Source organism: Poecilia mexicana, unplaced genomic scaffold (genome assembly GCF_051168715.1).
Source record: "Poecilia mexicana isolate PSO_F unplaced genomic scaffold, ASM5116871v1 scaffold_5, whole genome shotgun sequence".
In the NCBI taxonomy this organism is placed as follows: domain Eukaryota; kingdom Metazoa; phylum Chordata; class Actinopteri; order Cyprinodontiformes; family Poeciliidae; genus Poecilia; species Poecilia mexicana.
The window spans coordinates 9,111,640-9,123,720 of record NW_028263374.1 but is presented as its reverse complement, the minus strand read 5'-3'; the positions used below and the strand labels follow the sequence as shown (position 1 = coordinate 9,123,720).

The window sequence follows — 12,081 nt, the reverse complement described above, 5'->3', positions numbered from 1 at the left end:
GTTCAGAGTTGATGGGAAGATGGCTGGAGCTAAGTAAAGGTAAACTGCGAAACATGCACAAATTGATTCAGACGGACTAAATTAAAACCCTCACCACGCTTGTAGATGTAAAATCTCTCCTTGAAGTGTAGCTTTATAACCAGACAAAATGTGGAAAAAAAAAAAAAGTTTAAATGGTGTGAGCGTTCACAAGGTAATGTTTAAGTGGCAGGGATGTAAATGAAAACTAGAAAATTCCGCAGAAATTTTAAGGGGCATGCCAAAGTGTGCCCGTCGGTTTTTAATCAAGCGTTCTGATGCAAAAAATTAGCATTAATGCTAAAGAAAGCTTCAATGTAGTCAATAACCTGTGGTGAGTCAGAAACATGTTGACTAAACTGCACCTGTACCATTCAGTATGTTGAAATTAATGCATAAGCCAAAATGCTAATATTAGCGTGAAGACTAATATTCATGTAGGATGTTAGGATGTTAGGATGTGCACTGCCTTGCTGCGCAAGGCAGTGCACTAGTGGGGGCAGTAAAATGCTAAAGTTTGTGCTAATGTTGTGCACAATCTTGTGCTAATGTTAATGAACTGCCTTGCTGCGCAAGGCAGTTCACTATCCTGAGGAAAAAAAATGCGAAAAAAGCTTAATATTATTGCAACGCCTAGGGCGTTGCACTAGCATGAGAGGAGTGCAGCAACTCTTTGAAGCAGTTAGTTTTTCTGATCAAAGCGGCTTACTGTTCAGCATCCATAAGAGCAATCCGAAAACTTTTTGAAGCATATAAGAGGGCAATTTCTTGTCTCCGATGGAACCGCGATTTAAATCTGTAGTTCTCTCTGCACTAACCTGAGAGAAAAACATAATAAAGGCCTGAGAGGAATAGTCAGGCTTTTATTTTGAAATTTTCAGTAAGCTTCATTTTAAATGGCCACACTAATCCCATGTCTAACAGTGGTTGGGTTAAACCAGTTCATATATAATGCCCAGAACATTCTGCCCTGTCTGTAGTTATAACATTCTGCTCACCTTCTTTCTGTAATAAGTCAGAGTTCCACCATTATGTACTTCTTAACTGCCAGCTCAGCCCTCCTTTGTAATGATTGAGGGTTCCACCATGTTGACCTTCCGACCTTCTGCTCAGGCCTCTGTAGTAAAGTGTTCCATCGTGTTTAGAACTACAAAGATGGTGTTTTTGTAGTCCTAAGGAGCAGTTTGGCTTTTGTCTGTGTTCTGTTGCTATAGTGATCAAGCCTCCCCCTGTGTTTCTCCAGACAGGGGGAGAAACAATTCTATGTGTTTGAGCCAGCCAGTTTCACTCCAAAAAGCTGTCCGAACAACTCCTTTCCATTCGGGAACCGTGATACGTATTCGAAAACCGTTTGAAGCGTATGAGAGGGCTATTTGTCGTCTCATTTAGTACCGCGATTCATATCTGTAGCTCATTCACAGTAATTGCAGTGATGAGAGAAAAATGGTGTGCGCTGAGCTCAGAACTTTTTGCAGAAATGTATGTAAAAAGAGCAATTACATGATGTAAAAATTGTCAAGGCTTTTATTTTGAAAATTTTCAATAAGCTTCATTTGAAATTGCCACACTAATTTCATGTGTAATAGTGATCAGGTTAAATCAGTTATATAATGCTCAAAGCACAAGTTGTTTATAATACCAGCCAACTCCTCCTCTGTAATAACTGAGTGTTCCGCCATGTTGTAGTTCTGACATGCTGCTCAGGCCTCTGTTTTAACTGAGTCTTGGCCATAGATAGAACTACAGTTATGGCAGTTATGGCTGCTGGTTTGTAGTCCAAACCAGCAGATTTGCCTTTCTCTGGATTCTGTTGCTATAGCGATTGGCCCTCAGCCAACTGCTGTGTGTGTGAGACAGAAAGCTGGGGAAGGATTTCAATCTTTGAGACAACCATGAAATGCTAATGTTAATGAACTGCCTTGCTGCGCAAGGCAGTTCACTATCCTGAGAAAAAAAACATAAAAAAAAGATTTTCATTTTTGCATCGCCTACGGCGATGCACTTTTGTCAGTGCAATTTTCAGAGTTTTATTTTGAAACTTTCAGTAAACTTAATTTTCATAACCACACTAATCCAATGTGTAACAGTGGTTTGGTTAATCCACCTGTATAATGCCCAAAACAGGAAGTAGTTCTAACTGCCAGCTCAGCCCTCCTCTGTAATCATTGAGTGTTCCGCCATGTTGTAGTTCTGACCTTCTGCTCTGCCCTCAGTATTAAAGTGTTCCGCCATATTTAGAACTACAGAGTCTTTGTAGTCCAAACCCCAGCAGTTCTCCCTCTCTGCATTCTGTTGCTATAGTGATGAAAGTGCCCTGTGTGTGTCAGACTTATCTATCTTTATGAGACACCCAGTCAGTTTTAATGGAAAAAGCAGTCCGAACGACTGCTTCCCGTTCGGGTTCCGTAAGTCCGATCTAAAAACCGTTTGAAGCATATGAGAGGGCTATTTCTCATCTCATCTATTACCGCGATTCATATCTGTAGCTCAATCACAGTAATTGCAGTGATGAGAGAAAAATGGTGTGCGCTGAGCTCAGAGATTTTTCAGAAATGTATGTAAAACACTGGGGAGGAACGTCAGTTATCCTGTCCCAAAACTTTGCTCTGAAGCACCTGGACAGAAAACCGTAAGCCCTAGGGAAATTTTGAAAACATTTTACCAGAGCAGGCATTCGTATCAATGTCATGACCGACTTTCATACCAATAGAGCAATTTTTGCACCCATGAGAGCAATTTCAAAATTATTTTGGGGTCAAAATTCCACTCTTTTTCTCACTCTAAAAAGCGGCAGTTGGTTTCAGTTACACTCTAAGGTTTCGGCAGTTGGAAATTTCGCTCGTTTTTCGCTTTTTACGTCGCCGTCGTAACTCCGATCCCCAATAAAAGTAATAGCTCCAATGCCGGGATCGAGACACACGTTTTGATACCACTTTTGTGGGTGGGCACGCAGCGGTACGAGCCGCATTAACGGTAATGGAAGAAGTTGTTATAATAATAATAATATCCAGGCGTTCTATTGGGTGTAGAACAATAGGTGCCTGCCATGCAATGCATGGAGGCAGTGACTGACCTGCTTCGCAGGTCAGTCACTGCTCTCCTTATGCATTGCTAATGGCATGCCCCAATGAAACAGTGAGTTTTATTTGAGAAATATGTTTTGTCAAACTACAGCAAGAAGATAAGCGACAGCTAAAAGGGGAAGAGAGATGGATGATAGAGTATTCCGCTGAGCCTCCCTGTCACCGCAATCTGTCCCCTCAGGGTTTGCATTTAAAGTTGTAACGAAGTGTACGTCTTACTGAGCTCGCCTGGGTTCATCTGTCTGCCCACGACAATATTTTCAGCAGAAATCAACGTTATCCAACCAGCAGCACGGATTTCTATCATGACGACCACCAGGTCTTATCGGGTTACTCTCCTATTAGAATGATTATATCACATGTTGGTCCGAGGATAAATAAGTTGAGGAAACCCAACACCAGACTAACATATTAACTTTCCCACAGCAGCAGCACGGTCACCAGTGTCCCCACAAACCTTCCAGCTTATAAACACCGTATAGTTAATGATGAGAAACCCGGTGTCCACGCGTTCTGCTTTCTCCCGTCCGCCTGCGCTGCTTTAATTTAACCCAGAAGGACCAATGAATGCGACAACAACCTCATTAGCAGACTTCCTGAGGGTTAAAAAAAGCCCCAATATTCTCAGCTTTGTGCCCGTTTGCCCACGTAGGCGCACGCGCTGCTTTAATGTTGCCTTCTCGCCGAAATAACTTACCTAAATCATCCATGTTGGACGCCGGAAATGGTTCCAGCGATGAGAACCGGACCGGTCCCTCTCTCTGACGGACACAGCTGGACTACAAAGGTGCCGATTCGGCTCCGACAGACGCAGAAATCTCCCCGGATGAAAATTTCTCCAGCTGGACGCAGTGAAGTTTTCAAGCCCTCTTGCTCCTCCTCCTCCTGGTGCTGCTCGACGAGCCTCCAGCAGACTCGAAAATGCACACACACACACACACACACACACACGCATACACAACCGCCTGCACCCCCCTCCACACACAAACACACACACCGCAGGAGTCCTCTACAGTCCACTTCCAGCCCTCCTGCTGCTCCTGCAGACACAACGCAGAGGGAACAGCGGCATCTAGGGGCGCAGAGAGGTACTCGCATTAAGAGTGAGGTATGCTCATTCATGGAGGTTTCACATTTTATCACGTCAGAATCACAAACGTCGGTACATTTTAACAATATTTTATGTGATAAACTCAACATAAAATATGAGGTGAAAGGCAGCGGATACTGGGTTTAGAATCTCGCTGATGTATTCAGCCCCTTTTATTCTAATGTCATAATGAAATACTTTATAAATATAAGTTTGTAAAGCCACTTTTTGGTGCAAATACAGCTGTAAGTCGTTTGGGTTTTTCAAACACACTATTTTTTTCCTCAACATCCTCCACAGAATAATTCAGGTTCAGTCAGGCACTATGTAAAACATCATATGTTAAGTTTTGCAACAGTACCCTCAGTTTGAGTTTGGTCTGGACTTTGACTGGACCATTTCAGCATCCTACTGTTGTTGTACTGACATTGGTATTTAGCTTAGCATCTCCCCGTGAACATGTTCCAGTTTTTCTTTCCTCACATAAGAAAATCATTCCCTCGTTTTGCAGCATGGTGTTTTATGTAGTGCTAGTTTTGTTGACATTTCTAAGTTGTTGAGTTAGAGATACGAACAGAAATGTCCCTTGAGGTTTTGCACTGTGGGAGAGCAAGAAGTTCAGTCTCCTACCTCAATCTTCCTTTTCTGCACTTTCCTTTTGAGAAGTTTCTAAATGAGCAAATATATAACAACTCGTCTTTTGGTTGAGGGGGCTTGTGCAGGTATAATTTAATGTATTTTCAACTAAAATGAGAAAGAAATTAAGACTATTTGAAGTAAGTTGTGTGTGGGGAATATATGGGGCTTGGAGGTGCAGAACAGATTCAGAGAGTCAACTATTACTGATGTTCTGTCAGCATACTCCATAAGTTACTCCTGCATAAAAGGTAACCCAGATTTTGAACGTGTGCTGCTCGAAGTAAGCTGAAAAAAAACAAAACTTTTTAAATAGTTGGTGAAACCCAATAATTCATGATCTACTTCTTTTAATGAGAAGATGTGCTTAAGAAAGGAAACGCAGCATAACCTTCAGTTACTTCTCCTTAAAGCAATGAATCTGGATCTTCCCTCATCCGATGCTCAAGGGGATGTAGAGGCGGCAGCTAAAAGGTTGCAGGGAATACTCTGTGCAGTGTAGCTTTCTGACAGATTTCTAAGCAAAAAGTAGACATATTTTTTTTTTCCACATTCAAAATTGTAAGTAAATAAATACTGTTTCTGTTTTGACAGTTTCTTCTGGGCTGGTGAAGCCCTGCAACATTGAACAAAACACCAGTTGAATTAATGGCTGTAAATTTATGTTTTGATTTTTGAATAGATCACATCTCTAAATTTAGACATAGATTGAAACCACAAACCAATAGTGGTCATGTGCATGAATTTCCTGTTTAGTACCGTGTAAACAGCATTTATTGTAACAGAGCTCATAAAACTCGGCATCAGAATCATTAAGCCAGAAGCAAACCAAGTGAAGAGAGAATAGCAGGACTGTTGCTCTCCCACAGCAGTGATGCACTAATGCATGTAGCCACCAGGTGGCAGTGCAGCAGTTGTAAAATAATCACGCCGTGCCTTACCGTGTGCTTGATGCTTGGAAACGTCTAACAGATTAAAATAAGAAAGAATGGAAACAACTTTCTTTGCAAGATGGAGCAAAGCAAAATCAAGCTGAGAAGATGCTGGACGTACTTTCAAATTCTGTCTCATTGAATCATTTATTTTAACTAATTACTAGAGTCTCAACCAAAACCACCACAAGCAAAGGTTCCTCATTCACAGCAGATGGAATGTGGTAAAAAAAAAAAAATGTTTTCTGGGTAACTCCAACAAGCTGCCATTAAATAGACTCACTCTGCACAAACAGGAGCTTCTAACAATAAACCCATCCATTATTTCTCATGGATGAACACCAAGTCCACTTAGGGACTGCATTAGACGTCAATACCGACCTCTAGTTGCACCATCAGCACAGTAAATAATGGTTTTTCTGAGAAGTAGTTGTTGTAGTATTGTTTGTTTAATTAATGTAGACAGTTATGTTCACAGGTTTACTACGGGTACTACAAGTTATTTGATACATTTAATTAGATATTAAAGTGTTTTGATGTTTTCTATTCATATAATTTCAGTCGGTGTACCTGTAAATCTGATTTGTTTATTGATATTTTCCTAAGGCATGAGGGGATTTTTGACCACATTATTATAAGTACACAGATGAAAACAAATTTCAATGTTATGTATTCAGATCTAACCTCACTTTTACCGCTTCTATTGATGAAGACGGCATCATCTGTTCGTGAGCTTAAAGTCGTCGCAGCAGCTCGACTCCAAAGTAACAACAAGCCTTTGTGCGAGTGAAGTCGTGTGTTTCAGCAGTCACGTATTACTAGGAGCCCACTGTGCCACACATTTCCACACTGTACATCTCTAATTCCAAGTGTGGTCCCTGGATTCAGCTCTCTGGGATTTAAGATGAATAGAAAAGCTGCTATTCCCAAGTTCACTTCTAAATCTGTCACTAACAGAAGCTTCTGGTGTAGTTATTTATGAAGCACAGGTGTTACAAACAGGCTGGTACCTGAGTTTAACTATGTTTATTCTTTTTTACATGCATACACTTCATTTAGTGCTTTGCTAAAGTACGCACATCCCTTAAACTTGTCCACTTTTTTTTTTTTGCCAAGTTACAACAACAAACATTAATAATTTTTGGTAATTAATGCCATTCTTTACCCAAGCTCAGGAAAAGCATCTCTACTGCATGATGCTGCCACTACCGTTCGCCACAGTGGAGTTTGGTATGTTCATGCTAAATCATTAGGAGGCTTCTGAAGGAAGCTGTTCGAACTCAGGGGTGTCAAAGTAAAGGGTGAACTGAAAATGCATGACACACTTTTCAGATTTTTATTTTTTTTTAAACTTTGAAAACGTGCATAATTTTCCTTCTGTTTGCACTATTATGCACGATTGTGTTGGCATGCCATCAAAACTGACGTTTGTAGTGGGAACAAGGCAAACGGTGGAAAAGCTCAAGGGATGCGAATAAGTTTGAAGGCACTGTAAAAACAGACAATAGTAGCTTTTGGTCTACAAAATTAGGATAAAAATATGATAATTAGTCTCAAAAATATACTGGAAGTAAAACAGAACAAAAACATCTTGTTGCAATTAAACTCTTAGCTGTCTGTATTTGTTTTTGTTTTGAGAAAAATAGTTTGGAAGCATCGTTTTTTTTTTATTTTTTTTTTTAGTCTGACTGTACAGAAACAATGAAGTTAACATAAGCAAAAAGCTTGCATTTCTCACTTTTAGCCTATAGAGTTGCTTTTAAAAAAAACATGATGAAAAAGGTTCACTCTTGGTCTTTTTCCTCTCCGTGAGTAATGATGTGCACCAGGTTCTTGTAGTCCAGGTTTCCAGCCACATCAGGGGGGAAGGCGGTAAACATCTGCTCCATCTAACCGGCGAAACACACGAGAACGCCTCATCACTCAATCTGCATCAAAAGCTGGGATGAGTCACCACCATTTCTTGATTTTTTTTTTTTTGTAATTATTATTCTGGAAGAAAATGTGCCCGACGTGCACACGTGCCATAATGACGTCCATTCTTTCTAAGAGTCACCCACTCGCACCCAGTAATCAGCAATAATGGCGACAATTAGCGTAAAACTCCACAATGTACCTCTTCAGAGGAGAATCGGTCGGCCTGCGTCGTTAGCATCTGTGTCACGCTGGAAAGAGAAGGAAGAAAAAAAAAAAGAGAGTCTTCAGAGCGACACTCTGTGAACTGGGATGAACAACTGCAGCCAGAGCGTCGTAAACAGCGTTGCTTTCAATGAATTTGCAAACTTCGTGTGGAGTTAGGCGTGCGTCCTCCTGACACTTACTAGTCTTTCTTCAGTATGCCTTTTCCCTCGGGGTCGAAGACTTTAAACGCATTGAGGATGGTCTCCTCTGGATCCGCACCTGGAGTCATTAAAGCAGCCGTCACCATTCTTCAAACACACTTACTTTTAATGACTATTTAGTTGCTCTTCTTGCAGTTAGTGAAGTAGGTCAGTATGTCTGGAATGAGCTCCTATTTCACTGCTATAAGATTCATGATGTGTCACAGCATGAACATCTGTTTCGGCTGATGTTGGTACATTTTTTTTTTTTTACATATTGCTAAAACTGGACTAATATTAATGGCAGATATTAATTTCCATCTTAGCTGTTTATGTGTTCCAGGGTTGGCCATGTTGTGCAGGATTGTGGGTTTTTTAACTGAAGCAGAGAAGCAACGTCAGTGGTGTCAAAAAGGTGGAAAAATAAAAATAAATATCTGTAAAAATAACAGCAGGCCCTGATAAGGACAGCACTACTGCTGCTTAAGTTTTCCTCCTACAACCATTAGGCTCTTGAACCAAAGCAGTCAATCAGTGAAGCAATTTTGTTTTTGTGTGATGCCAAAATATAATTTCTGCACTCATAAAAGACCCTGTAGGAGTGACTTTGTAACGTCTGGTTTGTTTTTCAACATGATGGTCCACGTTGGAGCCTGATGCAGTGTGAACAGCATCAGCTTTATGCATGTGGTGTTATTCTGAAGCCTGGATGTGGAGATGTTAACATCCTCTGCTTTGACTGCAGTTGGAAAAATCTTCTTAAGCAACAGTTTCTAGATGCGTCACTGGTAACTTTTATTTATTTATTTTTTTTAAAGCCGCTTTACTTTTATATCAGAATTACTCTGACTGGAAATGGTTTCCATCTCACTTCTGCAGCGCATATTTAGCACAGAGAGATAACTCGGAGTAGCTTAACCGCTGCTTATGTTCTTACCTTTCAGCTTCTCACCAAACATTGTGAGGAAGACTGTGAAGTTGATGGGACCAGGAGCCTCTTTGAGCATGTCGTCGATCTCTTCCTGCTTCACATTCAGACGTCCTTTGGGAGCAAACGCGCTACACAATGAGCAGGCGGATCGTCGGCACTTGAAGACTGACGTCCCTACGGTCCTTGAACATGCATGTCGACATACCAAGAGCAGCGAAGGTGTCCCTCAGATCGTTCTTGTCAATGAAGCCGTCTCTGTTCTGGTCCATGATTGTGAAGGCCTGAGATCAGAGCAGAGAGAAAGCTCCATGACTTTATTTTTTCTTTTAAAGAGATTGTTTCAAGCCATCTCTGTAACAGTAATGCTTAAACTCTAAATTTAAATGCTTTTTTTTCCTCTGAACTGCATTCACAGATGAAGACTTAAGTATTTATAACTTGTAAACCCCCTTAGGATCGCGTGCGGCATCCGGGGCGCGCGCAGCCGTTCATCTGCGGCCTAATCGCTGATGACACCGTCTGAATGTTTGGGCACCGCCGACCTTCATACCGACATACCGCGAGCTCCGCTGTTGCCAAGCCCGAGGCATGAAAATAGACAGGTGGCCATACTGAGGCCGTGAACAATAGAAATGGACAAGGAGGGAAAGTAGCCGGAGCCCTCGGTGTGTGTGTGTGTGTGTGTGTGTGTGAACTGTACTCAGGCTGCGCAGAGACGTTTGGGTTTCAGAGGGAATTGAATCATTCAGAGCCGCGCTCACCTCTTTGAATTCCTGGATCTGGGCCTGCTCGAACATGGAGAACACATTGGAGTTGGCTCCCTCCGCCGCCCTCTTCTTGGCTTTCTTGGGGGCCTTTTGGCACGAATAAAGAAAAACCATAAACTAGATGCTTTTAAACACAGCACCTTAATCAGCTAAAAAGTGTCGCTTTAAGGATGTAAACAAGCACATTTTACGCACTTCCACTTGATGGCCGGTGTTCAGATTATGAACGAAAGGACAACATTTATTCCACAATGTAACAGAGTTATTCGCCATCAGCTGTCCACTCTGACAGCAGCTCCTCCGGAGCCAAGAAAACACACCTGTCCTTACGGTAACAAACATGTCACACATGCCGACTTACCATGGCCGAGCAGCTGGGATGTCAGACCGACAATGATGCCAGTGAACAATGGGGGCGATTGTGGGTGGCCTTTTTGTAGTCCCCGAGCCACAGCTCCACTGGATGATATTTATAAACTATGTCCTCTTTAGGAAGTGACAGGTAAATGACGCTTTATACAACACTTAGTGCTGCGGGCTCTCGGAGGAAAAACACAGCGCTGACATGACGGGCATCTCTCTGTGTCGTCTTGATCGACACAGCACAAAGAGGCTGGAGGAACCAGTCTACAGCAACAAGAGCAGGCTGAAGGTTGACACGCTTGAGCTGAAAGTTGGATAGGATGAAACCTGCTGTAGCGTTTATGATGCGGTTCGGTCTCTTTCTGCGTAAACTACAGCAAAGGTGGACAGGAAGCAGTCAAACCTCCACTGAATGCATGAAAAGATAAGTGAGCAATATTATTTTAATCAAAACACTTGACTTCATGACAATTTTTTTTTGGTCCAACCTAAAATTTCGCTTTATTTGACCAAGTCAAGACCTAATACCAAATACCAATAGCACATTTCCATTGCATAAGTGTATTTGTCGTAGTTGGATATATTTTTTATGAATGATGGATATATATATATTTAGATAAAATTCACCTAAAAATCAACTTGTAGATCTTTCATTAAAATCATTATATTTCCTATTTTTACTCATTTTGGTTCAGATCCTTGTTTGTGGTAATCAGAAACCCTGATCAAACCAAAATAACTACCAGACACTTACTGCCAACATACAATAACTACATCACAGTACATCCGCTTGTCTACATCTGTAAGTAATTGACACCAAAATGTCTTCTTGGTACTCACAGTGAGAGTTGTGCCACAGGTCTGAGACTTAAAATTAAAACTGCTGTGACTAGACTTCAACCTCATGTGTTAAAGTGCGGCGCTGCTACATTTATACATTTCTGCCATCGATCAGACAGCGACGCTCTCGTTTTGCTGCATGAGGCGATCTGATTCTTAAACAGAACTTTTTAAGTGTTTCTATGCTACGGCATCAACTTTAAGAGCTTGTCCTGAATACATTTTCTTCAAAAAGCTCATTAGTTTGGACAGTGTGTCAGAAAACAACGAGCTACATTCATAGGTGGGGGGGGAAAGGTTCACAGCGAAACGTGTCTGAGAATCTACGTTTCAAAGATTTACACTTATTAAAGCTCTGACAACTTTCAGCCTGGTGAAGGCTGGAAATTAGCCCATATGAATTCAGACTCTCACCAACAACATCATAATAAACTCTTAATTTGATAGACTGATACAAGCACCAATCATTTTTGTTCCCTTTGGACAAAGGGATGAGCTTTACCAGGTCATTACACGTAATTTACTGAGCTGTCAGGACTGAGTTAGAGCCAAACTTGCTCACATTTCACACCAGCTTCTTCACATCACTGGTGTTGGCTTAACTCTCTCCCCCAACACAGTCATAGTGTGACACATTGTGCTTACTACATCCTGAATGCAGCTGCTGTGATTCAGTCATTAAAGAAACTATGGAGTGATTTATTTTGTTTTCATTTCCAAACAGACAGTAAAAACGCAGCTAGGTAGTAGTTTTTGTTGGGGATTTTCAAATCACACTAAAAACTGTACAATTCTTCTAATTGTACAGTCAATTTGTGAATATTTAGGTTGATGACATCAGAAAAGGCACCAACTATGGTGAAATGATGACAGGCCGGTATATTCTGGCACAACCCATCAAATTTTGAACCTCAAGTAGTCGAAAAGCAAGCAAAATGACAAAGATGCCCAATGATGAGCATCTATTTTTAACATGCCAATAAAGACAAAAAAAAGCAGTAAGAAAAATACAGAAAGATACACTCAAAAGAAATATGATCCGATCTCTTAAGGGGAAGCCAAGCTTCATCTAAGGAGCGGTGTTGTTAGCATAGCAGAGC

At 41.2% G+C, this 12,081-nt stretch overlaps 2 protein-coding genes across 2 annotated transcripts in view; both read right to left on the bottom strand.

Annotated features, from left to right (window-relative positions):
* Positions 1–4,048, bottom strand: part of pxna (paxillin a) — a 37,539-nt gene extending 33,491 nt beyond the window's left edge. The window contains exon 1 of the mRNA XM_015003626.2: positions 3,799–4,048. Coding sequence (XP_014859112.2) covers positions 3,799–3,811 — 13 coding nt within the window. The 5' untranslated portion in view covers positions 3,812–4,048. The remainder of the gene's footprint in view (positions 1–3,798) is intronic.
* Positions 4,049–6,770: 2,722 nt separating this feature from the next.
* On the bottom strand, positions 6,771–10,181 carry myl2a (myosin, light chain 2a, regulatory, cardiac, slow). The gene is made up of 7 exons (XM_015003631.2): positions 10,140–10,181; positions 9,773–9,865; positions 9,217–9,292; positions 9,018–9,122; positions 8,081–8,159; positions 7,876–7,924; positions 6,771–7,648 (listed from the first exon to the last, which is right to left on the bottom strand). The coding sequence occupies exons 1-7, from the start codon at positions 10,140–10,142 to the stop codon at positions 7,544–7,546; spliced, it is 510 nt and encodes a 169-aa protein (XP_014859117.1). The 5' UTR covers positions 10,143–10,181; the 3' UTR covers positions 6,771–7,543.
* Between the last annotated feature and the right edge of the window lie 1,900 nt (positions 10,182–12,081).